Source organism: Oncorhynchus gorbuscha, unplaced genomic scaffold (genome assembly GCF_021184085.1).
Source record: "Oncorhynchus gorbuscha isolate QuinsamMale2020 ecotype Even-year unplaced genomic scaffold, OgorEven_v1.0 Un_scaffold_855, whole genome shotgun sequence".
NCBI classification, from domain to species: Eukaryota; Metazoa; Chordata; class Actinopteri; order Salmoniformes; family Salmonidae; genus Oncorhynchus; species Oncorhynchus gorbuscha.
Window position 1 is genome coordinate 53,470 of NW_025745844.1, and position 23,965 is coordinate 77,434.

The 23,965-nt window shown below is 49.1% G+C and overlaps 1 protein-coding gene across 1 annotated transcript in view; it reads left to right on the forward strand.

Annotated features, from left to right (window-relative positions):
* LOC124020563 (dystrophin-like) overlaps nt 1–23,965 on the forward strand; it is a 76,326-nt gene that overhangs the window by 15,889 nt on the left and 36,472 nt on the right. Inside the window, exons 3-8 of the mRNA XM_046335806.1 lie at nt 576–721; nt 7,922–8,134; nt 12,262–12,375; nt 14,981–15,136; nt 15,477–15,647; nt 22,319–22,501. Of these exons, the coding sequence (XP_046191762.1) occupies nt 576–721; nt 7,922–8,134; nt 12,262–12,375; nt 14,981–15,136; nt 15,477–15,647; nt 22,319–22,501 (983 nt within the window). The remainder of the gene's footprint in view (nt 1–575; nt 722–7,921; nt 8,135–12,261; nt 12,376–14,980; nt 15,137–15,476; nt 15,648–22,318; nt 22,502–23,965) is intronic.

Below are 23,965 nucleotides of genomic sequence, written 5' to 3' on the forward strand. Positions count from 1 at the left end.
ATAGTATACCATAGTGAAGTGGTAGAGTATATAGTTTATATATAGTATATTATAGTAAGTGGTAGAGTATATAGTATACCATAGTGAAGTGGTAGAGTATATAGTATATTATAGTGAAGTGGTAGAGTAAGTGTGGTAGAGTATATAGTATATTATAGTGAAGTAGTAGAGTATATAGTATATTATAGTGATAGAGTATATAGTATATTATAGTGAAGTAGTAGAGTATATAGTATATTATAGTGAAGTGGTAGAGTATATAGTATATTATAGTGAAGTGGTAGAGTATATAGTATATTATAGTGAAGTAGTAGAGTATATAGTATATTATAGTGAAGTAGTAGAGTATATAGTATACCATAGTGAAGTGGTAGAGTATATAGTTTATTATAGTGAAGTGGTAGAGTATATAGTATATTATAGTGAAGTGGTAGAGTATATAGTATACCATAGTGAAGTGGTAGAGTATATAGTTTATTATAGTGAAGTGGTAGAGTATATAGTATACCATAGTGAAGTGGTAGAGTCTGACAGCAGGCTCCATCCCCTAACCATTGTTGTATCTCTCCCTCCAGTTCAGGAGAGCCTTCCTCCAGTGCTCTATAAGGAGACAGTATTTACTCTGTTGGCCTGGTTACAGCAGTGTGAGGCGAGGCTAGCCATCCCCTCTACAGCCGTCACTGAATACCCTACCATGGAGGGGAGACTGGAGGATGTCAAGGTACTGAACCGCCCTGGATGTCTGGTTGGCTGTGTGTCTGGCTGACTGGTTGGCTGTGTGTCTGGCTGACTGGTTGGGTGGGAGGCTGGCTGACTGGTTGGGTGGGAGGCTGGCTGACTGGTTGGGTGTGTGTGTGGCTGACTGGTTGGGTGTGTGTCTGGCTGACTGGTTGTCTGGCTGACTGGTTGGGTGTGTGTCTGGCTGACTGGTTGGGTGTGTGTCTGGATGACTGGTTGGGTGTGTGTCTGGCTGACTGTCTGGCTGACTGGTTGTCTGGCTGACTGGTTGGGTGTGTGTCTGGCTGACTGGTTGGGTGTGTGTCTGGCTGACTGGTTGGGTGTGTGTCTGGATGACTGGTTGTCTGGCTGACTGGTTGGGTGTGTGTCTGGCTGACTGGTTGTCTGGCTGACTGGTTGGCTGTGTGTCTGGCTGACTGGTTGGGTGTGTGTCTGGATGACTGGTTGTCTGGCTGACTGGTTGGGTGTGTGTCTGGCTGACTGGTTGGGGTGTGTCTGGACTGGTTGTCTGGTCTGACTGGTTGGCTGTGTGTCTGGATGACTGGTTGGGTGTGTGTCTGGCTGACTGGTTGGCTGTGTGTCTGGCTGGTTGTCTGGCTGACTGGTTGTGTCTGTGACTGGTTGTCTGGCTGACTGGTTGGGTGTGTGTCTGGCTGACTGGTTGTCTGGCTGACTGGTTGGGTGGGACTGGTTGGGTGTGTGTCTGGCTGACTGGTTGGGTGTGTGTCTGGCTGACTGGTTGGGTGTGTGTCTGGCTGACTGGTTGGGTGTGTGTCTGGCTGACTGGTTGGGTGTGTGTCTGGATGACTGGTTGGCTGTGTGTCTGGACTGGTTGGGTGTGTGTCTGGCTGACTGGTTGGCTGTGTGTCTGGATGTGTCTGGCTGACTGGTTGGGTGTGTGTCTGGCTGACTGGTTGGGCTGTGTCTGGCTGACTGGTTGGGTGTGTGTGGATGACTGGCTGACTGGTTGGGTGTGGTTGGGTGTGTGTCTGGATGACTGGTTGTCTGTGACTGGTTGGGTGTGTGTCTGGCTGACTGGTTGGGTGTGTGTCTGGATGACTGGTTGGGTGTGTGTCTGGCTGACTGGCTGTGTGTCTGGCTGACTGGTTGGGTGTGTGTCTGGCTGACTGGTTGGGTGTCTGGCTGACTGGTTGGGTGTGTGTCTGGCTGACTGGTTGGCTGTGTGTCTGGCTGACTGGTTGGCTGTGTGTCTGGCTGACTGGTTGGCTGTGTGTCTGGCTGACTGGTTGTGGGTGTGTCTGTCTGTTTTATTATGAGGATTCTGCCACAAAACACCCATAACAATTTCTGCTTTCACACTGTTAATGCAACGTAGTTGAACAGCCCGCGTACTGAATCAACGTATTAACAGTCAAGACAAGACCAGAAACAAGAGGCTGCTTCACATGATGATCTAGTTCAGTGAAAGTGCAGTAACCCTTGATGAGGAGATGCCAGCAGGGCTGCCAGGATAAATAGTTGTTCTCTCTACTGCTTTACATTCAGAGAGCACTAACAGAGCAGAGCAGCGCCTCACTGCAATTATGAGAAATGGAGAAATGTTATTGACGACAGAGGAAAACCCAGAGGATCAAATCAGTGTGTTTTTCCATCTCTCTATCTATGGATGTGCCGGGGTTACTGCCACACAGCACGGACTAAAGCTGTGTCCCAAATGGCACCCTGTTCCCTATGTAATGCACTACTTTTGACCAGATGTAGGCTCTGGTCAAAATTAGTGCACTTCATAAGGATTAGGGTTCCATTTGGGACAGACTGAAGACTCATTTCACCTTGTTATTGTGACAAAATGAATCACCCCGTAAAAACACTAAGACTTTTTATGGCCTTGTTGTTGTTGTTTTTATTAAGTTCTGGTGCTAAATGGATGTTCTCTGAGACTTTAAATCCAAGGTCAGATCAGTTTAACCTGAGATACTGTGGCTTGCGCAGTGATTCACCCCCCTTGTATTTTGTTGCCTTACAACCTGGAATTAAAATTAATTTCTTGGGGGGGGTTTGTATCATTTGATTTACACAACATCTCTACCACTTTGAAGATGCAAAATATTTTTTATTGTGAAACAAACAAGAAACAATACAAATAAAACAGAAAACTTGAGCAAGTATAACTATTCACCCCCCCCCCCCCCCCAAAGTCAATACTTTGTAGAGCCACCTTTAGCAGCAATTACAGCTGCAAGTCTCTTGGGGTGTTTCCCCTTAAACCACTCGAGTGTTGCTTTAGCAGTATGCTTAGGGTCATTGACCTGCTGGAAGGTGAACCTCCGTCCCAGTCTCAAATCTCTGGAAGACTGAAACAGGTTTCCCTCAAGAATTTCCCTGTATTTAGCGCCATCCATCATTCCTTCAATTCTGACCAGTTTCCCAATCCCTGCTGATGAAAGACATCCCCACAGCATGATGCTGCCACCACCATGCTTCACTGTGGGGATGGTATTCTCGGGGTGATGGGAGGTGTTGGGTTTGCGCCAGACATAGCATTTTCCTTGATGGTCAAAAAGCTCCATTTTAGGCTCATCTGACCAGAGTATCTTCTTCCATATGTAGGGTTAAAATCCAGCTCTGTGGAGTGTACAGCTTAAAATGGTCCTATGGACAGATACTCCAATCTTTACTTTGTAGCTTTGCAGCTCCTTCAGGGTTATCTTTGGTCTCTTTGTTCCCTCTCTGATTAATGCCCTCCTTGTCTGGTCCGTGAGTTTTGGTGGCCGGCCCTCTCTTGGCAGGTTTGTTGTTGTGCCATATTCTTTCCATTTTTTAATAATGGATTTAATGGTGCCCAGTGGGATGTTCAAAGTTTCAGATATTTTTTTATAACCCAACCCTGATCTGTTTTTCAAATCAAATCAAATTTTATTTATATAGCCCTTCGTACATCAGCTGATATCTCAAAGTGCTGTACAGAAACCCAGCCTAAAACCCCAAACAGCAAGCAATGCAGGTGTAGAAGCACGGTGGCTAGGAAAAACTCCCTAGAAAGGCCAAAACCTAGGAAGAAACCTAGAGAGGAACCAGGCTATGTGGGGTGGCCAGTCCTCTTCTGGCTGTGCCGGGTGGAGATTATAACAGAACATGGCCAAGATGTTCAAATGTTCATAAATGACCAGCATGGTCGAATAATAATAAGGCAGAACAGTTGAAACTGGAGCAGCAGCACAGTCAGGTGGACTGGGGACAGGAAGGAGTCATCATGTCAGGTAGTCCTGGGGCACGGTTCTAGGGCTCAGGTCCTCCGAGAGAGAGAAAGAAAGAGAGCATTAGAGAGAGCATATTTGGGGTGGCCAGTCCTCTTCTGGCTGTGCCGGGTGGAGATTATAACAGAACATGGCCAAGATGTTCAAATGTTCATAAATGACCAGCATGGTCGAATAATAGTAAGGCAGAACAGTTGAAACTGGAGCAGCAGCATGGCCAGGTGGACTGGGGACAGCAAGGAGTCATCATGTCAGGTAGTCCTGGGGCATGGTCCTAGGGCTCAGGTCAGTTGAAACTGGAGCAGCAGCATGGCCAGGTGGACTGGGGACAGCAAGGAGTCATCATGTCAGGTAGTCCTGGGGCATGGTCCTAGGGCTCAGGTCCTCCGAGAGAGAGAAAGAAAGAAGGAGAGAATTAGAGAACGCACACTTAGATTCACACAGGACACCGAATAGGACAGGGGAAGTACTCCAGATATAACAAACTGGCCCTAGCCCCCCGACACAAACTACTGCAGCATAAATACTGGAGGCTGAGACAGGAGGGGTTAGGAGACACTGTGGCCCCATCCGAGGACACTCCCGGACAGGGCCAAACAGGAAGGATATAACCCCACCCACTTTGCCAAAGCACAGCCCCCACACCACAGCCCCCTAACCACTTTTTCTCCACAACTTTGTCCCTGACCTGTTTGGAGAGCTCCTTAGTCTTTATGGTAGCACTTGCTTACTGGTGCCCCTTGCTTAGTGGTGTTGCAGACTCTGGGGCCTTTCAGAACAGGTTTATATATACTGAGATCATGTGACAGATCATGTGACAATTAGATTGCACACAGGTGGACTTGAACTAATTATGTGGCTTCTGAAGGTAATTGGTTGCACCAGATCTTATTTAGGGGCTTCATAGCAAAGGGGGTGAATACATATGCACGCACCACTTTTCCGTATATTATATTTTAGAATTTTTTGAAACAAGTAACTTTTTTCACCAATTTGGACTATTTTGTGTATGTCCGTTACATGAAATCCAAATAAAAATCTATTTAAATTACAGGTTGTAATGCAACAAAATAGGAAAAATGCCAGGGGGATGAATACTTTTGCAAGGCAATGTAGGATGTTCTACCTCACAGGGCAGCAGGATGGAATCATTGTTAGGATGTTCTTCCTCACAGGGCAGCAGGATGGAATCATTGTTAGGATGTTCTACCTCACAGGGCATCAGGATTGAATCATTGTTAGGATGTTCTACCTCACAGGGCAGCAGGATGGAATCATTGTTAGGATGTTCTTCCTCACAGGGCATCAGGATTGAATCATTGTTAGGATGTTCTACCTCACAGGGCAGCAGGATGGAATCATTGTTAGGATGTTCTACCTCACAGGGCAGCAGGATTGAATCATTGTTAGGATGTTCTTCCTCACAGGGCAGCAGGATGGAATCATTGTTAGGATGTTCTTCCTCACAGGGCATCAGGATTGAATCATTGTTAGGATGTTCTTCCTCACAGGGCAGCAGGATGGAATCTTAGTTAGGATGTTTTCCTCACAGGGCAGCAGGGTGGAATCTTAGTTAGGATGTTATTCCTCACAGGGCAGCAGGATGGAATCTAAGTTAGGATGTTATTCCTCACAGGGCAGCAGGGTGGAATCTTAGTTAGGATGTTCTTCCTCACAGGGCAGCAGGATGGAATCTTAGTTAGGATGTTATTCCTCACAGGGCAGCAGGATGGAATCTAAGTTAGGATGTTTTCCTCACAGGGCAGCAGGATGGAATCTACGTTAGGATGTTTTCCTCACAGGGCAGCAGGATGGAATCTACGTTAGGATGTTTTCCTCACAGGGCAGCAGGGTGGAATCTTATTTAGGATGTTCTACCTCACAGGGCAGCAGGGTGGAATCTTAGTTAGGATGTTCTACCTCACAGGGCAGCAGGGTGGAATCTTATTTAGGATGTTCTACCTCACAGGGCAGCAGGGTGGAATCTTAGTTAGGATGTTTTCCTCACAGGGCAGCAGGGTGGAATCTTAGTTAGGATGTTCTACCTCACAGGGCAGCAGGGTGAAATCTTAGGATGTTCTACCTCACAGGGCAGCAGGGTGGAATCTTCTCCCTCCTCTGTGCTATCTAGGGGTAGTCAGTAGAACATCTCTGCATAGTAATTTGCTAAAATATTATAATCGTTACGATACATTTTTTCTAAGCTTGTCCTCAGTTACTGTTATTGGATATTATAATAAACATAATATCAATATGTCTCATTACGATGGATATAAAGGCGTTCACACCAATACTAAACAAGTTGATCCCTCCCCAGAGAGAGAATGTCTATAGGCCCATACGTTGATGTCTCTGTCTGCTTCTAGACATCTTTTTAAACTCCGTCTTAACCACACAGACCCAGAGCGGCTACCTACCACCACTGGCAATGATGACTGTCAGAAACCTGGAGATGAACACCTGTCTCTTCTCTCTGTCCTGTGATTCTCCTGGAGACATTTACCCTGAGGCCGTTATATCTCATAGCTTCATTAGGGAGCCCTAGTATTGACCCAACAGGATGGAGAGGGAGGGAGGGGATACTGCCCCTTATTGGCTAAACAGTCAAACTAATGTTGTGTGTGTGTGTTTTGTTTGAGCATTGATTGTTTTCACATCGTCACACATAGTATGAATAATAATGTTATCTGGTGTTTGTTAGTTAAAGGGTAAATCCACTCAAGTTGTCATGATTTTCTAGATTCCCAGACAGTTCTAACGGACATATTTTGATTATTCATCTGCCTTCATCAGCCTCCGGCTACCATTCCCCTGGTAACCTGGTAACCTGGTAGCCCATTAACCTGGTAACCTGGTAGCCCATTAACTTGGTAGCCAACACTGAACTTTCTGTGCTCTAAAAAGTCCTTAATAAAAAAGTCCCATATCTACAAATGACCGATAGGCCCTTCTCCCTAGACAGAGAGGGCAGAGGGGCTAGAGGTCACCAGGCCCTTCTCCCTAGACAGAGAGGGCAGAGGGGCTAGGTGTCACCAGGCCTGCTCTAGACAGAGAGGGCAAAGGAGCTAGGGGTCACCAGGCACTTCTCCCTAGACAGAGAGGGCAGAGGAGCTAGGGGTCACCAGTCCCTTCTCCCTAGACAGAGAGGGCAGAGGAGCTAGGGGTCACCAGTCCCTTCTCCGTAGACAGAGAGGGCAGAGGAGCTAGGGGTCACCAGTCCCTTCTCCCTAGACAGAGAGGGCAGAGGAGCTAGGGGTCACCAGTCCCTTCTCCCTAGACAGAGAGGGCAGAGGAGCTAGGGGTCACCAGTCCCTTCTCCCTAGACAGAGAGGGCAGAGGAGCTAGGGGTCACCAGTCCCTTCTCCCTAGACAGAGAGGGCAAAGGAGCTAGGGATCACCAGTCCCTTCTCCCTAGACAGAGAGGGCAGAGGAGCTAGGGGTCACCAGTCCCTTCTCCCTAGACAGAGAGGGCAGAGGAGCTAGGGGTCACCAGTCCCTTCTCCCTAGACAGAGAGGGCAGAGGAGCTAGGGGTCACCAGTCCCTTCTCCCTAGACAGAGAGGGCAGAGGAGCTAGGGGTCACCAGTCCCTTTTCCCTAGACAGAGAGGGCCGAGGGGCTAGGGGTCCAATTTGGACTTCAGATATAGTCCTCGAAGCTACTCTTCAGCTGCCTCTGGTTTGCATGAACCTCCATGGACCAAAAATGAAAGAAAAAGACACGGGGGATTTCTTTCTGTGCCGCCCCCCCAATAAAACTAATATATTCATCTGCCCGTCAGTGCCCCCTCTGGGTGGCTAGCGTCCATGGAATTAAATTAACTATCGTGCTAAAAAGTCCTCATCTGGCCAAATCATAACTAACATTTTCGCTTAATCATACATTGATATCAATAAGAGACTTCAATGAATATGTGAAAGTTGGAATTCACCCTGTATTGAGTCCATCTCCATGTCCTTCCCCACAGGTAATGCAGGTTGCGCTTGCAGAGCACCAGAGTGAGGTGGACTACCTGACGTCTACAGTGGACCAGGTCTTTCAGAAGGCCCCTCCTGAGATCAGTCACAAGTACAGGACAGAGATGGACAGCATCATGACTCGCTGGAGACGCCTGTCCACAACGCTGGGGGAACAGGCGACCAAGATAACAGAGCTTATGGCTAAATTACTGCAGTTCCAGGTACTGTGGGGGTTGTAGGGGGGTGGGGGTGTGCTGCGAGAGAGAGGGAGAGAGGGAGCGAGAGAGAGTAGAAAGAGAGCCAAATAGAGGGAGAGTGAGAGAGAGGGAAAGGAAAAGAGGAGCGGGAGAGATAGAGAGAGATGAGGAGATAGAGTCAGAGATGAAGAGATAGAGACAGAGAGAGATGAGGAGATAGAGACAGAGATGAAGAGATAGAGACAGAGAGAGATGAGGAGATAGAGACAGAGATGAAGAAATAGAGACAGAGATGAAGAGATAGAGACAGAGATGAGGACATAGAGACAGAGATGAAGAGACAGAGATGAGGAGCTAGAGACAGAGATGAGGAGATAGAGACAGAGATGAAGAGATAGTGACAGAGATGAAGAGATAGAGACAGAGATGAGGAGATAGAGACAGAGATGAAGAGATAGAGACAGAGATGAAGAGATAGAGACAGAGATGAGGAGATAGAGACAGAGATGAAGAGATAGACATGAAGAGATAGAGACAGAGATGAAGAGATAGAGACAGAGATGAGGAGATAGATGAAGAGATAGAGACAGAGATGAAGAGATAGAGACAGAGATGAGGAGATAGAGACAGAGATGAGGAGATAGAGACAGAGATGAAGAGATAGAGACAGAGATGAGGAGATAGAGACAGAGATGAGGAGATATAGACAGAGATGAAGAGATAGAGACAGAGATGAAGAGATAGAGACAGAGATGAAGCTTTGTTTTGTATATTATCTACCTCATTTGCTTTGGCAATGTTAACATGTTTCCCATGCCAATAAAGCCCCTTGAATTGAATTGAATTGAAGTGATAGAGACAGAGATGAAGAGATAGAGATGAAGAGACAGAGATGAATAGATAGAGACAGAGATTAAGAGATAGATACAGAGATGCAGAGAAAGAGACAGAGATGAAGAGATAGAGACAGAGATGAGGAGATAGAGACAGAGATGAAGAGATAGAGACAGAGATGAATAGATAGAGACAGAGATTAAGAGATAGATACAGAGATGCAGAGAAAGAGACAGAGATGAAGAGATAGAGACAGAGATAGAGATGAAGAGATAGAGACAGAGATGAAGAGATAGAGATGAAGAGATAGAGACAGATGAAGAGATAGAGATAGAGATGAAGAGATGGAGAGATATGAAGAGATGGAGAGAGATGAAGAGATACAGAGATAGAGATGAAGAGATGGAGAGATAGAGAGATGAAGAGATAGAGAGATGAAGAGATAGAGATAGAGATGAAGAGATAGAGAGATGAAGAGATATATACAGAGATGAAGAGATACAGAGATAGAGATGACAGAGCTGGTTTGATGAAGAATGTAAATCTAAGAAAGAAATTGAGAAACCTGTCCAACCAAAAACATAGAGACCCAGAAAACCTGAGTCTACGCCTTCACTATGGTGAATCACTAAAACAATACAGAAATACACTAAAATTGGAAAACACTAAACAAACAACAACACGAATAATTATCTATCCATGTATGGGTAAACCACTTCTCCAATCTTTTTGGCTCTATAACAAAGAATAAAGAGCAAAAACATATACATGATCAAATACAAATCTTAGAATCAATTATTAAAGACTACCAGAACCCACTGGATTCTCCAATTACCTTGAACGAGTTACAGGACAAAATAAAACCCTCCAACCCAAAAAGGCCTGTGGTGTTGATGGTATCCTTAATGAAGTGATCAAATATACAGACAACAAATTCCAATTGGCTATACTAAAACTCTTTAACATCATACTTAGCTCTGGCATCTTCCCCAATATTTGGAACCAAGGACTGATCACCCCAATCCACAAAAGTGGAGACAAATTTGACCCCAATAACAACCGTGGAATATGTGTCAATAGTAACCTTGGGAAAATTCTCTGCATTATCATTAACAGCAGACTCGTACATTTCCTCAATGAAAACAATGTACTGAGCAAATGTCTAATGGGCTTTTTACCAAATTACCGTACAACAGACCATGTATTCACCCTGCACACCCTAATTGACAACCAAACAAACCAAAGCAAAGGCAAAGTCTTCTCATGCTTTGTTGATTTCAAAAAAGCCTTTGACTCAATTTGGCATGAGGGTCTGCTATACAAATTGATGGAGAGTGGTGTTGGGGGTTAAACATACGACATTATAAAATCCATGTACACAAACAACAAGTGTGCGGTTAAAATTGGCAAAAAACACACACATTTCTTCACACAGGGTCGTGGGGTGAGACAGGGATGCAGCTTAAGCCCCACCCTCTTCAACATATACATCAACAAATTGGCGCGGGCACTAGAAAAGTCTGCAGCACCCGGCCTCACCCTACTAGAATCCGAAGTCAAATGTCTACTGTTTGCTGATGATCTGCTGCTTCTGTCACCAACCAAGGAGGGCCTACAGCAGCACCTAGATCGTCTGCACAGATTCTGTCAGACCTGGGCCCTGACAGTAAATCTCAGTAAGACCAAAATAATGGTGTTCCAAGAAAGGTCCAGTCGCCAGGACCACAAATACAAATTCCATCTAGACACTGTTGCCCTAGAGCACACAAAAAACTATACATACCTTGGCCTAAGCATCAGCGCCACAGGTAACTTCCACAAAGCTGTGAACGATCTGAGAGACAAGGCAACAAGGGCATTCTATGCCATCAAAAGGAACATACATTTCAACATACCAATTAGGATCTTGCTAAAAATACTTGAATCAGTCATAGAGCCCATTGCCCTTTACGGTTGTGAGGTCTGGGGTCCGCTCACCAACCAAGACTTCACAAAATGGGACAAACACCAAATTGAGACTCTGCATGCAGAATTCTGCAAAAATATCCTCCGTGTACAACGTAGAACACCAAATAATGCATGCAGAGCAGAATTAGGCCGATACCCACTAATTATAAAAATCCAGAAGAGAGCTGTTAAATTCTACAACCACCTAAAAGGAAGCGATTCCCAAACCTTCCATAACAAAGCCACCGGCTACAGAGAGATGAACCTGGAGAAGAGTCCCCTAAGCAAGCTGGTCCTGGGGCTCTGTTCACAAACACAAACACACCCCACAGAGCCCCAGGACAGCAGCACAATTAGACCCAACCAAATCTTGAGGAACAAAAAGATAATTACTTGACACATTGGAAAGAATTAACAAAAAAACAGAGCAAACTAGAATGGTATTTGGACCTAAACAGAGAGTACACAGTGGCAGAATACCTGACCACTGTGACTGACCCAAACTTAAGGAAAGCTTTGACTATGTACAGACTCAGTGAGCATAGCCTTGCTATTGAGAAAGGCCGCCATAGGCAGACATGGCTCCCAAGAGAAGACAGGCTATGTGCTCACTGCCCACAAAATGAGGTGGAAACTGAGCTCTACTTCCTAACCTCCTGTCCAATGTATGACCATATTAGAGACACATATTTCCTTCAGATTACACAGATCCACAAAGAATTTGAAAACAAATCCAATTTTGATAAACTCCCACATCTACTGGGTGAAATACCACAGTGTGACATCACAGCAGCAAGATTTGTGACCTGTTGCCACAAGAAAATGGCAACCAGTGAAGAACAAACACCATTGTAAATACAACCCATATTTATGCTTATTTATTTTCCCTTGTGTACTTTAACCATTTGTACATCGTTGCAACACTAAATATATACATAATATGACATTTGAAATGCCTTTATTGTTTTGAAACTTCTGTTTGTGTAATGTTTACTGTTAAAATTTTTATTGTTTATTTCACTTTTGTATATTATCTACCTCACTTGCTTTGGCAATGTTAACACGTGTCCCATGCCAATAAAGCCCCTTGAATTGAATTGAATTGAATTGAATTGATAGAGATAGAGATGAATAGATAGAGACAGATCTGTGAGTGAGTGTACCATATGTTCCTGTGTAAATGACTGTAAAGAGGACAATATTAATGTGGTCTTTGCTGTCAGTGTCTGGATAATGATGTGAAGACACAGAGGAAGTGGATGGGTGACGCTGACATGTTTCTAACTTTGCTTGCGTGTGTGGCTATAAATGACTGTAAGCACATTGTCAGTTCTATGCTGTCTGTCAACCTATCTGTCTGTGTCTCTCAGAATGACGTGAAGACTCTGAGGAAGTGGATGGCTGATGTTGATGTGTTCCTGAATGAGGAGTGGCCAGCGCTGGGGGACTCAGAGGCCCTGCAGAAACAGCTGGAGCAGTGCACTGTAAGACCTGGCAACCTTCTTTCACCTTCTCTCCCCTGGCAACCTGTCATTCACCTTCTCTCCCCTGGCAACCTGTCATTCACCTTCTCTCCCCTGGCAACCTTCTTTCACCTTCTCTCCCCTGGCAACCTGTCATTCACCTTCTCTCCCCTAGCAACCTGTCATTCACCTCCTTCCCCTGGCAACCTGTCATTCACCTTCTCTCACCTGGCAACCTGTCATTCACCTCCTTCCCCTGGCAACCTGTCATTCACCTTCTCTCACCTGGCAACCTGTCATTCACCTTCTCTCCCCTGGCAACCTGTCATTCACCTTCTCTCCCCTGACAACCTGTCATTCACCTTCTCTCCCCTGGCAACCTCTCATTCACCTTCTCTCCCCTGACAACCTGTCACATACCTTCTCTCACCTGGCAACCTGTCATTCAGCTTCTCTCCCCTGGCAACCTGTCATTCACCTTCTCTCCCCTGGCAACCTGTCATTCACCTTCTCTCCCCTGGCAACCTGCCATTCACCTTCTCTCCCCTGGCAACCTGTCATTCACCTTCTCTCCCCTGGCAACCTGTCATTCACCTTCTCTCCCCTGGCAACCTGTCATTCACCTTCTCTCCCCTGGCAACCTGCCATTCACCTTCTCTCCCCTGGCAACCTGTCATTCACCTTCTCTCCCCTGGCAACCTGTCATTCACCCTCTCCCCCCTGGCAACCTGTCATTCACCTTCTCTCACCTGACAACCTGTCATTAACCTTCTCTCCCCTGGCAACCTGTCATTCACCTTCTCTCCCCTGGCAACCTGTCATTCACCTTCTCTCCCCTGGCAACCTGTCATTCACCTTCTCTCACAAGGCAACCTGTCATTCACCTTCTCTCCCCTGGCAACCTGTCATTCACCTTCTCTCCCCTGGCAACCTGTCATTCACCTTCTCTCACCTGGCAACCTGTCATTCACCTTCTCTCCCCTGGCAACCTGCCATTCACCTTCTCTCCCCTGGCAACCTGTCATTCACCTTCTCTCACCTGGCAACCTGTCATTCACCTTCTCTCACCTGGCAACCTGTCATTCACCTTCTCTCACAAGGCAACCTGTCATTCACCTTCTCTCACAAGGCAACCTGTCATTCACCTTCTCTCCCCTGGCAACCTGTCATTCACCTTCTCTTACCTGGCAACCTGTCATTCACCTTCTCTCCCCTGGCAACCTGTCATTCACCCTCTCCCCCCTGGCAACCTGTCATTCACCTTCTCTCCCCTGGCAACCTGTCATTCACCTTCTCTCACCTGGCAACCTTCTTTCACCTTCTCTCACCTGGCAACCTGTCATTCACCTTCTCTCACCTGGCAACCTGTCACATACCTTCTCTCACCTGGCAACATTCTTTCTCCTTCTCTCACCTGGCAACCTGTCATTCACCTTCTCTCCCCTGGCAACCTGTCATTCACCTTCTCTCCCCTGGCAACCTGTCATTCACCTTCTCTCCCCTGGCAACCTGTCATTCACCTTCTCTCCCCTGGCAACCTGTCATTCACCTTCTCTCCCCTGGCAACCTGTCATTCACCTTCTCTCCCCTGGCAACCTGTCATTCACCTTCTCTCCCCTGGCAACCTGTCATTCACCTTCTCTCCCCTGGCAACCTGTCATTCACCTTCTCTCCCCTGGCAACCTGTCATTCACCTTCTCCCCTGGCAACCTGTCATTCACCTTCTCTCACCTGGCAACCTTCTTTCACCTTCTCTCCCCTGGCAACCTGCCATTCACCTTCTCTCCCATGGCAACCTGTCATTCACCTTCTCTCCCCTGGCAACCTGTCATTCACCTTCTCTCCCCTGGCAACCTGTCATTCACCTTCTCTCCCCTGGCAACCTGTCATTCACCTTCTCTCACCTGGCAACCTGTCATTCACCTTCTCTCACCTGGCAACCTGTCAGCCCAGAAAAATGAACCCTAGGGCATACAGCCCAGTAAATGAGCCCTAGGGCATACAGCCCAGTAAATGAGCCCTAGGGCATACAGCCCAGTAAATGAACCCTAGGGCACACAGCCCAGTAAATGAACCCTAGGGCACACAGCCCAGTAAATGAACCCTAGGGCATATAGCCCAGTAAATGAACCCTAGGGCATATAGCCCAGTAAATGAACCCTAGGGCATATAGCCCAGTAGATGAGCCCTAGGGCACACAGCCCAGTAAATGAACCCTAGGGCATATAGCCCAGTAAATGAACCCTAGGGCATATAGCCCAGTAGATGAGCCCTAGGGCATACAGCCCAGTAAATGAGCCCTAGGGCATACAGCCCAGTAAATGAACCATAGGGCATACAGCCCAGTAAATGAACCATAGGGCATACAGCCCAGTAGATGAGCCCTAGGGCATACAGCCCAGTAAATGAACCCTAGGGCATATAGCCCAGTAAATGAACCCTAGGGCATATAGCCCAGTAGATGAGCCCTAGGGCATACAGCCCAGTAAATGAACCATAGGGCATACAGCCCAGTAAATTAACCATAGGGCATACAGCCCAGTAAATACAGTACAAGTGAACATCTCTCTGTCACACATCCATTTCTATTAGTCATATCCCCTGTGTCTCTGTTGGGATTGGCTAGGCCCTGGTGAATGACATCCATACCATCCAACCCAGTCTGAACGGCATCAATGAGGTGGGTGTGTCTCTGAAGACAGAGGCGGAGCCAGCATTCGCCATCCAACTGCAGAAGGAGCTCGATGAGCTGAACGCTATGTGGGAGATAATCTGCAAACAGGTACACACACACACACACACACACACACACACACACACACACACACACACACACACACACACACACACACACACACACACACACACACACACACACACACCCAGCGATGATTCCATCCATCCCTGTCCTGACACATCATCTGTTGTTATTGTGTGTGTATTCATGGTGTGTGTGTGTGTGTGTGTGTGTGTGTGTGTGTGTGTGTGTGTGTGTGTGTGTGTGTGTGTGTGTGTGTGTGTGTGTGTGTGTGTGTGTGTGTGTGTGTGTGTGTGTGTGTGTGTGTGTGTGTGTGTGTGTGTGTGTGTGTGTGTGTATTCATGGTGTGTGTGTGTGTCTCCAGGCCTATGCTAAGAAGTCCGCTCTGAAGGGGGGTCTGGACAAGACCATGAGCCTGAGGAAGGAGATGGCTGAGATGCAGGAGTGGATCACTCAGGCTGAGGAGGACTATCTGGAGAGGGACTTCACTTACCAGACCCCTGAGGAGCTACGCAAGGCTGTGGAGGAACTCAAGGTAGGGTGTGTGTTGGGAGGAGGGAGTGTGTGTGTGGGGGGGGGGGGGGGACGTCCCTATAGCCAACCGTGGGCCCTCATCCAAACCATACTCTGACCCTAATCTAAGCACTGACCTGCCTCCCAACACCCTCCTTCCCTTTGTTCATATCCCTCCCTCCCTTTGTTCATATCCCTCCCTCCCTTTGTTCATATCCCTCCCTCCCTCCCTTTGTTCATATCCCTCCCCCCTCCCTTTGTTCACCTCCCTCCCTCCCTCCCTTTGTTCATATCCCTCCCTACCTCCCTCCCTTTGTTCATATCCCTCCCTCCCTTTGTTCATATCCCTCCCTCCCTCCTTTGTTCACCTCCCTCCCTCCCTTTGTTCACCTCCCTCCCTCCCTTTGTTCACCTCCCTCCCTCCCTTTGTTCATATCCCTCCCTCCCTTTGTTCACTTCCCTCCCTCCCTCCCTTTGTTCACCTCCCTCCCTCCCTCCCTTTGTTCACCTCCCTCCACCCCTTTGTTCACCTCCCTCCCTCCCTTTGTTCACCTCCCTCCCTCCCTCCCTTTGTTCACCTCCCTCCATCCCTTTGTTCACCTCCCTCCCTCCCTTTGTTCACCTCCCTCCCTCCCTTTGATAATCTCCCTCCCTCCCTTTGATCACCTCCCTCCCTCCCTTTGATCATCTCCTCCCTCCCTCCCTCCCTTTGATCACCTCCCTCCCTCCCTTTGATCATCTCCCTCCCTCCCTCCCTTTGATCATCTCCCTCCCTCCCTCCCCCTCATTCTCCCTCCCTCCCCCTTATTCTCCCTCCCTCCCCCTCATTCTCCCTCTCTTTATCCTCTTTAATTCAAGCTCCCTCCCTTTGTTCACCCCCTCTCTCCCTTTGTTCACCTCCCTCCCTCCCTTTGTTCACTTCCCTCCCTCCCTTTTTTCACCTCCCTCCCTCCCTTTGTTCACCTCCCTCCCTCCCTTTGTTCACCCCCTCCCTCCCTCCCTTTGTTCACCTCCATCCCTCCCTCCCTCCCTCCCTTTGTTCACCTCCCTCCCTCCCTTTGTTCACCTCCCTCCCTCCCTCCCTTTGTTCACCTCCCTCCCTCCCTTTGTTCCCCTCCCTCCCTCCCTTTGTTCACCTCCCTCCCTCCCTTTGTTCACCTCCCTCCGTCCCTTTGTTCACCTCCCTCCCTCCCTTTGTTCACCTCCCTCCCTTTGTTCACCTCCCTCCCTCCCTTTGTTCACCCCCCTCTCTCCCTTTGTTCACCTCCCTCCCTCCCTTTGTTCACCTCCCTCCCTCCCTCCCTTTGTTCACTTCCCTCCCTCCCTTTGTTCACCTCCCTCCCTCCCTTTGATCACCTCCCTTCCTCCCTCCCTTTGTTCACCTCCCTCCCTCCCTTTGTTCACCTCCCTCCCTCCCTCCCTCTATCCCTTTGTTCACCTCCCTCCCTCCCTTTGTTCACCTCCCTCCCTCCCTTTGTTCACCTCCCTCCCTCCCTTTGTTCACCTCCCTCCCTCCCTTTGATCATCTCCCTCCCTCCCTCCCTCCCTCCCTTTGTTCACCCCCTCCCTCTCTCCCTTTGTTCACCTCCCTCCCTCCCTTTGTTCACCTCTCTCCTCCCTCCCTCCCTCCCTCCCTCTATCCCTTTGTTCACCTCCCTCCCTCCCTTTGTTCACCTCCCTCCCTCCCTTTGATCACCTCCCTCCCTCCCTCCCTTTGTTCACCTCCCTCCCTCCCTCCCTTTGTTCACCTCCCTCCCTCCCTCCTGCCTTTGTTCACCTCCCTCCCTCCCTTTGTTCACCTCCCTCCCTCCATCCCTCCCTTTGTTCACCTCCCTCCCTCCCTCCCTTTGTTCACCTCCCTCCCTCCCTCCCTCCATTTGTTCATCTCCCTCCCTCCCTCCCTCCATTTGTTCACCTCCCTCCCTCCATCCCTTTGTTTACCTCCCTCCCTCCCTTTGATCATCTCCCTCCCTCCCTCCCTTTGTTCACCTCCCTCCCTTTGATCACCTCCCTCCCTCCCTTTGATCATCTCCCTCCCTCCCTTTGATCACCTCCCTCCCTCCGTCCCTTTGATCACCTCCCTCCCTCCCTCCCTTTGTTCACCTCCCTCCCTCTCTCCCTTTGTTCACCACCCTCCCTCTCTCCCTTTGTTCACCTCCCTCCCTCCCTTTGATCATCTCCCTCCCTCCTCCCTTTGATCACCCCCTCCCTCCCTCCCTTTGTTCACCACCCTCCCTCTCTCCCTTTGTTCACCTCCCTCCCTCCCTTTGTTCACCTCCCTCCCTCCCTCCCTCCCTCCCTCTATCCCTTTGTTCACCTCCCTCCCTCCCTTTGTTCACCTCCCTCCCTCCCTTTGATCACCTCCCTCCCTCCCTCCCTTTGTTCACCTCCCTCCCTCCCTCCCTTTGTTCACCTCCCTCCCTCCCTCCTGCCTTTGTTCACCTCCCTCCCTCCCTTTGTTCACCTCCCTCCCTCCATCCCTCCCTTTGTTCACCTCCCTCCCTCCCTCCCTTTGTTCACCTCCCTCCCTCCCTCCCTCCATTTGTTCATCTCCCTCCCTCCCTCCCTCCATTTGTTCACCTCCCTCCCTCCATCCCTTTGTTTACCTCCCTCCCTCCCTTTGATCATCTCCCTCCCTCCCTCCCTTTGTTCACCTCCCTCCCTTTGATCACCTCCCTCCCTCCCTTTGATCATCTCCCTCCCTCCCTTTGATCATCTCCCTCCCTCCGTCCCTTTGATCACCTCCCTCCCTCCCTCCCTTTGTTCACCTCCCTCCCTCCCTCCCTTTGTTCACCTCCCTCCCTCCCTCCTGCCTTTGTTCACCTCCCTCCCTCCCTTTGTTCACCTCCCTCCATCCCTCCCTTTGTTCACCTCCCTCCCTCCCTCCCTTTGTTCACCTCCCTCCCTCCCTTTGTTCACCTCCCTCCCTCCCTTTGTTCACCTCCCTCCCTCCCTCCTGCCTTTGTTCACCTCCCTCCCTCCCTTTGTTCACCTCCCTCCCTCCCTCCATTTGTTCATCTCCCTCCCTCCATTTGTTCACCTCCCTCCCCCCATCCCTTTGTTCACCTCCCTCCCTCCCTTTGATCACCTCCCTCCCTCCCTTTGATCATCTCCCTCCCTCCCTTTGTTCACCTCCCTCCCTCCATCCCTCCCTTTGTTCACTTCCCTCCCTCCCTCCCTTTGTTCACCTCCCTCCATCCCTTTGTTCACCTCCCTCCCTCCCTTTGATCATCTCCCTCCCTCCCTTTGTTCACCTCCCTCCCTCCCTTTGATCATCTCCCTCCCTCCCTTTGATCACCTCCCTCCCTCCCCCTCATCTCCCTCCCTCCCTCCCTTTGATCATCTCCCTCCCTCCCCCTCATTCTCCCTCCCTCCCCCTCATTCTCCCTTCCTCCCCCTCATTCTCCCTCCCTCCCCCTCATTCTCCCTCCCTCCATCCCTTTGATCACCTCCCTCCCTTTGATCACCTCCCTCCCTCCCTTTGATCATCTCCCTCCCCCTCATTCTCCCTCCCTCCATCCCTCATTGATCACCTCCTCCCTCCCTCCTTGATCACCTCCCTCCCTCCCTTTGATCATCTCCCTCCCTCCCCCTCATTCCCCCTCATTCCTCCCTCCCTTTGATCATCTCCCCTCCCTCCCTTTGATCATCCCTCCCCCTCCCTCCCCCTCCCCCTCCCTCCCCCTTTGATCATCTCCCTCCCCCCCCTCATTCTCCCTCCCTCCTTTTTCATCTCCTCCCCCTCCCTCATTCTCCCTCCCTCCCTTTGATCATCTCCCTCCCCCTCATTCTCCCTCTCTTTATCCTCTTTAATTCAAGCTCAATAATTTTTGTTGGCAGTCATGCATTTCTAAAACAAAGAGCAATAAGATAAGCATCTCTTCATCTCCCTCCCTCCCTCCTGCCTTTGTTCACCTCCCTCCCTCCCTTTGATCATCTCCCTCCCTCCCTCCCTTTGATCACCTCCCTCCCTCCCCCTCATTCTCCCTCCCTCCCCCTCATTCTCCCTCCTTCCCCCTCATTCTCCCTCCCTCCCTTTGATCCTCTCCCTCCCTCCCCTCATTCTCCCTCCCTCCCTTTGATCATCTCCCTCCCTCCCCCTCCTCCCCTCCCCCTCATTCTCCCTCCCTTCCCTCCCTCCCCCTCATTCCTCCCTCCCTTTGATCATCTCCCTCCCTCCCCCTCATTCTCCCTCCCTCCCCCTTTCTCCCTCATCCCTTTGATCATCTCCCTCCCTCCCCCTCATTCTCCCTCCCTCCCCCTTTGATCATCTCCCTCCCTCCCCCCCCTCATTCTCCCTCCCTCCCCCTTGATCATCTCCTCCCTCCCTCCCTTTGATCATCTCCCTCCCTCCCCTCATTCCCTCCCCTCCTCCCTTCCTCCCCCTCATTCTCCCTCCCTCCCCTCCCCCTCCCTCCATCCCTTTGATTCCCTCCCTCCCCCTCCCTTTGATCATCTCCCTCCCTCCCCCTCATTCTCCCTCCCCCTCATTCTCCCTCCCTTTGATCATCTCCCTCCCTCCTCCCTCTCTCCCTCATTCTCCCTCCCTCCCTTTGATCATCTCCCTCCCCCTCATTCTCCCTCTCTTTATCCTCTTTAATTCAAGCTCAATAATTTTTGTTGGCAGTCATGCATTTCTAAAACAAAGAGCAATAAGATAAGCATCTCTTCATCTCTCTCCCTCCCTCCTGCCTTTGTTCACCACCCTCCCTCCATTTGATCACCTCCCTCCTCCCTTTGTTCACCTCCCTCCCTCCCTTTGTTCATCTCCCTCCCTCCATCCCTTTGTTCACCTCCCTCCCTCCCTTTGTTCATCTCCCTCCCTCCATCCCTCCCTTTGTTCACCTCCCTCCCCCTCCCTCCCTTTGTTCACCTCCCTCCCTCCCTTTGTTCACCTCCCTCCCTCCCTTTGTTCACCTCCCTCCCTCCATCCATCCCTTTGTTCACCTCCCTCCCTCCCTTTGATCATCTCCCTCCCTCCCTCCCTCCCTTTGATCACCTCCCCCTCCCTTTGATCACCTCCCTCCCTCCCTCCCTTTGATCATCTCCCTCCCTCCCCCTCATTCTCCCTCCCTCCCCCTCATTCTCCCTTCCTCCCCCTCATTCTCCATCCCTCCATCCCTTTGTTCACCTCCCTCCCTCCCTTTGATCACCTCCCTCCCTCCCTCCCTTTGATCATCTCCCTCCCTCCCCCTCATTCTCCCTCCATCCCTTTGATCACCTCCCTCCCTTTGATCACCTCCCTCCCTCCCTTTGATCATCTCCCTCCCCCTCATTCTCCCTCTCTTTATCCTCTTTAATTCAAGCTCAATAACTTTTGTTGGCAGTCATGCATTTCTAAAACAAAGAGCAATAAGATAAGCATCTCTTCATCTCTCTCTCCCTCCCTCCTGCCTTTGTTCACCCCCTCTCTCTTTGTTTACCTCCCTCCCTCCCTTTGTTCACCTCCCTCCCTCCCTTTGTTCACCTCCCTCCCTCCCTTTGTTCACCTCCCTCCCTCCCTTTGTTCACCTCCCCTTTGTTCACCTCCCTCCTCCCTTTGTTCACCTCCCTCCCTCCCTTTGTTCACCCCCTCTCCCCTTTGTTCACCTCCCTCCCTCCCTTTGTTCACCTCCCTCCCTCCCTTTGTTCACCTCCCTCCCTCCCTCCCTTTGATCACCTCCCTCCCTTGATCATCTCCCTCCCTCCCTCCTCCCTCCCTTCCCCCTCATTCTCCCTCATTCCTCCCTCCATCCCTTTGATCATCTCCCTCCCTTTGATCACCTCCCTCCCTCCCTTTGATCATCCCTCCCCCTCATCTCCCTCCCTTTGATCATCTCCCTCCCTCCCTTTGATCATCCCCTCCCTCCCTCCCCTCATTCTCCCTCCCTCCCCCTCATTCTCCCTCCCTCCATCCCTTTGATCATCTCCCCCTCCTCCCTTTCCCTTTGATCACCTCCCTCCCTCCCTTTCTCCCTCCCTCCCCTCATTCTCCCTCCCTCCCTTTGATCATCTCCCTCCCCCTCATTCTCCCTCTCTTTATCCTCTTTAATTCAAGCTCAATAACTTTTGTTGGCAGTCATGCATTTCTAAAACAAAGAGCAATAAGATAAGCATCTCTTCATCTCTCTCTCTCTCTCTCCCTCCTGCCTTTCTTTCTCTATCTCTGTATCACTTAATCTCTTTTTATCTCTGTTCTCTCAATCCCTCCCTCTCTTTAATTCAATTCAACTTAAGGGCTTTATTGACATGGGAAACAAATGTTTACAATGCCAAAGCAAGAGAAATAGATCATAAACAGATGTGAAATAAACAATAAAAATTTACAGTAAACATTGCACTCACAAAGGTCTCTATCTGTCTCTCACTCCCTCCTCCCTCCTCCTCTCTCCTACCTCTTCTTCTCTTTTATCTGTCTCTAACTACCTCCTCCTCTCTCTCTTCTTCTCTCTTTATCACTATCTGTCTCTTCCTCATCTCTCCCTCCTCCCTCCTCCTCTATCTGTCTCTCCCTCCCTCCTCTCCCCTCTCTCTTTATCTCTATCTGTCTCTCCCTCCCTCCTCCCTCCCCACTATCTGTCTCCTCTTCTCTCTTTCTGTCTCTCCTCTATCTGTCTCTCCCTCCCTCCTCCCTCCTCTTCTCTCTTTCTGTCTCTCCCTCTCTCCCTCCCTCCCTCCTCCTCTTAAATCTCCATCTCTCTGTTGTCTCTGTAGAAGGGTCAAGAGGAGGTCCACTCTAAAGAGCTGAAGGTGAAGCTGCTGACTGACTCAGTGAACAGTTTCATCTCCAAAGCCCCTCCAGCTGCCCACGATGCCCTCAAGGCAGAGCTGGTCGTGCTGACCGCTAACTACCAGAGACTCTGCAGCCGCCTGGACGGCAAGTGTAAAACCCTGGAGGTACGATCCCGGACAGATACCAGACAAATACTGGACAGATACCAGACAACTACTGGACAGATACTGGACAGATACTGGACAGATACCAGACAAATACTGGACAGATACCAGACAACTACTGGACAGATACTGGACAGATACTGGACAGATACCAGACAACTACTGGACAGATACTGGACAGATACTGGACAGATACCAGACAAATACTGGACAGATACTGGACAGATACTGGACAGATACCGGACAGATACTGGACAGATACCAGACAAATACTGGACAGATACTGGACAAATACTGGACAGATACTGGACAGATACTGGACAAATACTGGACAGATACTGGACAGATACTGGACAGATACTGGACAGATACCAGACAAATACTGGACAGATACCAGACAAATACCGGACAGATACTTAACAGATACTGGACAAATACTGGACAGATACTGAACAGATACTGGACAGATACTGGACAAATACCAGACAAATACCGGACAGATACTGAACAGATACTGGACAAATACCAGACAAATACCGGACAGATACTGAACAGATACTAGACAAATACTGGATAGATACTTAACAGATACTGGACAAATACTGGACAGATACTTAACAGATACCAGACAAATACTGGACAGATACTTAACAGATACTGGACAAATACTGGACAGATACTTAACAGATACCAGACAAATACTGGACAGATACTGAACAGATACTGGACAAATACCAGACAAATACCGGACAGATACTGAACAGATACCAGACAAATACCAGACAAATACCGGACAGATACTGAACAGATACTGGACAAATACTGGACAGATACTGAACAGATACTGGACAAATACCAGACAAATACCGGACAGATACCGGACAGATACTTAACAGATACTGGACAAATACCAGACAAATACTGGACAGATACTTAACAGATACTGGACAAATACTGGACAGATACTGAACAGATACTGGACAAATACCAGACAAATACCGGACAGATACCGGACAGATACTGGACAGATACTGAACAGATACTGGAGAGATACTGGACAGATACTAGACAAATACTGGACAGATACTGGACAAACACAACAGAATATCAGCACACAAACACATAGTACAATCTGGCATGAGCACAGGCAAACACACACACACACACACACACAAACACACACACACACAATGGGTCTGGTACAAACACACACACACACACAGAATATCACTGGTACAAACACATAGTACAATCTGTACACAACAGAATATCAATGGGTCTGGTATTACAAACACATAGTACAATCTGTAGACAAACACAACAGAATATCAATGGGTCTGGTATTACAAACACATAGTACAATTCACTCCAGAATATCAATGGGTCTGGTATTACAAACACATAGTAAATCTGTAGACCACAACAGAATATCAATGGGTCTGGTATTACAAACACATAGTACAA